This window comes from Nestor notabilis, unplaced genomic scaffold, assembly GCF_000696875.1.
Source record: "Nestor notabilis isolate BGI_N333 unplaced genomic scaffold, ASM69687v1 scaffold12276, whole genome shotgun sequence".
In the NCBI taxonomy this organism is placed as follows: domain Eukaryota; kingdom Metazoa; phylum Chordata; class Aves; order Psittaciformes; family Psittacidae; genus Nestor; species Nestor notabilis.
The window spans coordinates 5423-9874 of NW_009932517.1; the positions used below are offsets into that span (position 1 = coordinate 5423).

Genomic DNA, 4452 nt, shown 5'->3' on the forward strand with positions numbered 1-4452 from the left:
GAGGGACTGTCCCCGGGGCGCGATGCACCCTGGGGTGACCCGCGGGCAGCGTGGGGTGCGTATTGGGGAGATGGTCTGGGGTAGCCTGGGCTAAGGGGGTGGCTGTGTGTTGGGGGGTGCTCAGCACCCCGCAGGGTTTGTCCTTGCCCTAATCTGCCTGGCAACAGATGACGCTCGCTCCCTTTGCCTCCATACAGTGCCTTTACATGCGCTGTGTGGCTTCACCCCAGCACCCCAAAAGCAGCCATGAGTGGGAAAACTGAACCTCAGCAAAAAGAGGCGGTGGTGGGGCAGGGCGGAAGTGGGGGTTTGGCTGAATGTGGTGCTTCCCCAGCCCCGCCCCCCACCCCCCCATTCCATCCCCAGCTTACGGTCACTGCTGTGCACGATCTGGAAGTTTTTGACGGAGGCATGAGTGACCCGGCCGTGGAAGTTGAGGACGTAGGACTGAGTCTCGTCATTCCACACCGGTGCCTTGTTGTGCAGCTCGATCACGTTGTCCATGTTTCTGTTCTGCCATCGCATCAGGAGACCGTCATTATCCTGGGGAGGGTGAGAGTGGGGAGCAGAGTTGGGGTGACCATACCCAGAGCCCTACTGCCCTCCATGGGGTGCCCAGAGGATGCTCTGCAGCAGTATCCAGCTGGAAGCTGGGGTCCAGCATGAAGAAAACAATACAGCCACCACATTCCTACCTCCCAGGGAGGTGCTTTGAATTTCAGGGACCCCTAAAATCTTTTCCATAGCCCAGAAAGGGTAAAATCCAAGGTGAACCCCAGCAAATCCAGCCCCCAAGGAGTTTCTCCCCAACTTACATTTCGGGGCCGGATGGGCACCCTCTCGTTGTCAGAGTTCATCCCAGGGATGATGACCGTCATCTTCCGGGGGCCTTTGAACCCTAAAACATTGGTCTCCTGCAAAGGAAACCCCATCCCTAAAACCAGCAACTGCTGCGGGCTGCAGCCTCTTTGCAGCTGTAGGAGGGCTCAGGGACGGATCCAGCCCCATCCCACATCCCCGCCACCCCCTGGCATCAGCCCAGTGAAGGGGTGCAGGTCAGGGACCCCCTTGCTGCCTGCCCAGGAGGTCCTGGGGGCTCCTTACGTAGACCACAGCCGAGAGCTCCTGCCGCACATTGGACCAGTCAGCGTTGGCCCTGTCGGGGTTTGCACCGTTGTCGAACACTGTGAACTTCGTACCCATCAGGTTGGATCTGCAGCGAGGACAGGAGATGGCCACAGCTGGTGCCACCGAGTCCCCTCTCTCCCCCATCCCAGCTCTGCTCCAGCTGCAACACCCAGGGCCAATGCCATCCTTCCCATCCTTTAGCTGTTTGCTAGGGTTCAGGGCACCCCTAAATCGGGGTGTTATAGGGTGCTGTCACCACGGGGGCTCCCCCGCGTTGCTGCGCGGCTGCCAGCGGTGCAGCACGCTGGGACTTGCCGGGCACCGTTTCCAGCCATAACCTGTCTGCCCGGAGGAACCAGACAAGCCTGTTTTCCCCTCCCGGCCCCCCGACACTCCTCAGGTTGGACCCAGCAACAGGGAATGCTGAATTTAGCCTCCTGCTTGACCCAGCCATCACCTGGGACAGCCAGCAACCCACGGAGCAATGGGGTGCTGTGGGAATGGGGTGCCATCTCCAATCCTACCTCAGCTTCCCAATGAAGTTCTCTCCTCCCCGTGACAGGTCAGTGGGGTCAATGGAGATAAGGTAGTTGGACGTTTTGCTCTTCTTCCGCTTCCTCCCAGCAAGGAGGAATACCTGGGAGGACAGTGGGACTGTGTGGGAACTGGGCATTGTCACTGCCATCACCACCACTGTCCCCAGCTCACCATGCCCTCTGCACAAGCCCTGGCCCAAGAGGTCACTGTCACAAGCTTGGGCAAGTCATGGACTGGAGATGATCCCCAAAATGCAGGCTGGGCCATGGGGCAGGAGGGGCTGAGCCCAGCTGGCATCAGCGTGGCTGTCCAGCCAACATTTGCTCACCATCCCAGGTACCCTGAAATGGATATGAAAGGAGGAATTGCAGAGGAAGGAAACAGCCCTATGTGGGACCCACCACCACAGTGGGATAGAATCACAGACTGGTTTGGGTTTGGAAAGGGACTTAGGATCATCCAGTTCCAGCCCCCTGCCACAGGCAGAGGGACACCTTCCACTAGAGCAGGTTGCTCCAAGCCCCTGTGTCCAACCTGGCCTTGAACACTGCCAGGGATGGGGCATCCACAGCTTCTACAGGCACCTTGTGCCAGCGCCTCAGCACCCTCACAGGGAAGAACTTCCTCCTTATATCTAACATGAACTTCCCCTGTTTCAGTTTGAACCCATCACCCCTTGCCCTGTCACCACAGTGTCTGATGAAGAGTCCCTCCCCAACACCCTTGTAGCCCCCTTCAGACCCTGGAAGCTGCTCTGAGGTCTCCACGCAGCTTCTCCAGGCTGAACAGCCCCAGTGTTCTCAGCCTGTTTTTGTATTGGAGGTGCTCCAGCCCCTGATCATCCTCATGGCCTCCTCTGGACTGGAGAGGTGCCTCTGGCATGCAGGCAGGCATTCCTCCAAAACCCTGAGGGTGCTCCTGGGTGGATGCAGAGCCCCAGAGGAAGCCCCACATCCCAACCCCAGCTCACCTTCTTGTCATTATCCAAGTGGAGGTAGTAGGTGGGGTAAAGCCCCCGGTCCATCCCCTTCTTGTCCCGTGTCACCCGGCACTTGATGGTCACCCCCTGTGCTGCCGGGCGCAGCACAAACTCCTCCAGGTTGTCCACCTCAATGACGGGTGATGGGGCTCTCTCCTCCTTGGGCTGCAACACAAGAGGGGATGGTGACCCCACAGCCAAACATTCGCCCTGCTCCTTTCCCAGCTCATGGCTCCCCATCTCCCCTGGGCTGTAGTGCTGCAGCTTTAGGGATGATGCTTCAGCCGCTCAACCCACCCTGGGGGGAAGAGCTGCTGCCTCCCATGGCTCTAAGGGTTTTCTTTGTACCTTCTTTGATTTCTTCCCTTTCCCCTTCTTGTTGGAGTTTTTCTGCGGGGTCTCCGGGGTCTCATCCTCACTCTCGGCTGCTTTGGGAGGAGCTGCAGGCAGGGCATGGAGGGAAGAGCCTGACTGCTGAAAAAAAATCGGCATAGACCCACAACCATTGATCATAAACCCCTCTCCATGGCCAGGCTCACCCGCACTCCTGCAGCACCCATCACCCTCCATCACATCACCAGTGCTGGGCTCCCACCTTTCTTTTTGGTTTTCTTCTCCCTGGGGGGGTCCCCACCAGTCTGGAAGAGGGATGCAGGGTTTTTTTTCTTTTCCGACCTGATGGGTTTGGTGCTGGAGTCGGAATCATCCTCCTCATCACTGCTGGTGGCAGCTGGAGGAGATATGGAGGACACCGTCACGCAGCACTGGGTGCTGTCAGCTCAGGGTGATGCTATGGGGCAGCAGAACTGGCTGCCACCCACTTTCCCTGCTCTTCCTGTACCTTTTTTCTTGATCTTCTTCTCTTTCTTCTCCCCATTCACCTGGAACATGGACATTGGCTCCTTCTTGGTGCTTTTGGCAGATTTGGCTTTGCTGTCAAGGTCACCCTTGTCTCCTGGTGGAATGGAGAAGCTGATGAGTGGCCAGACGGGGGGACAGGGAGTGATGGGGACAGGGATTGGCAGAACTGGGGAGGAGGCAATTGCCCCACAGCTGCCTGAGCATAGCGATGGAATGCTATGGACCCCTCATCCCACTAAGGCTGGGCTCAAGCCATCCCTGTCCCCTGGGCACTTACCCTTTGGCTTCAGCTTCTTCTCCCGGCTCTCACCCGAGGGGGGCTCTTTGGGTAGTTTCTTCTTGAGCTTTTTTGGCGGGTCTTTACTCTCCACCTCCTCTTCCTCCTCCGCATCCTCCGAGTCCTCAGCAGGCTCTGCCCAGAGGTGACACCATGGCATCAGCAATGCGATGGCCTCCTGCGTCGGGCCCTCATGGCTTTTGCGCCGCCGGGGCCCCGCGGACGTGTCCCGCGCCGGACACAGCGCACGCAGGCACACTGCCATCTCGTGGCTGCGGGGCGCCCACAACGAGCCCCAGCTTTTTGCCCCAGGAAGATGTCCAGGGAGCTGGCAGCACCGGCCACATTCCCAAGGAGTAGGTGCGTGTCCCAGCCCAATCCCAGGTCCCCAGCCAGCACTATGCACCCAGGTCCCCTGCCACATCCTCTGTCGTCCTAAATCCACAGCTGAGGTTTGGTCCAAAAGCCCCTCAGGGACATGCAGATTCCCTGCAGACACTGGGAGCATCGACGGCATCAGTGGGACGTGGTGCATGGGAACATGGTAGATGGGGACATGGGGGTGCCACGAGCAGGTGCCTGCAGAGGGGTGGGTGCTATCCCCCCACCTTGCTGCTTCTTGGGGCCTTTGACCAAGCGGGAGCGGGGGGCCGGGCTCTCCTTTTTCTTT

General features: G+C 58.9%; 1 protein-coding gene across 1 annotated transcript in view; it reads right to left on the reverse strand.

Annotated features, from left to right (window-relative positions):
- Positions 1-4047, reverse strand: part of TULP1 (tubby like protein 1) — a 4810-nt gene extending 763 nt beyond the window's left edge. The window contains exons 1-9 of the mRNA XM_010016442.1: positions 3783-4047; positions 3486-3599; positions 3240-3422; positions 2993-3084; positions 2636-2809; positions 1653-1765; positions 1105-1213; positions 816-914; positions 372-543 (exon numbers count right to left, since the gene is read on the reverse strand). Coding sequence (XP_010014744.1) covers positions 372-543; positions 816-914; positions 1105-1213; positions 1653-1765; positions 2636-2809; positions 2993-3084; positions 3240-3422; positions 3486-3599; positions 3783-4047 — 1321 coding nt within the window. The remainder of the gene's footprint in view (positions 1-371; positions 544-815; positions 915-1104; positions 1214-1652; positions 1766-2635; positions 2810-2992; positions 3085-3239; positions 3423-3485; positions 3600-3782) is intronic.
- Between the last annotated feature and the right edge of the window lie 405 nt (positions 4048-4452).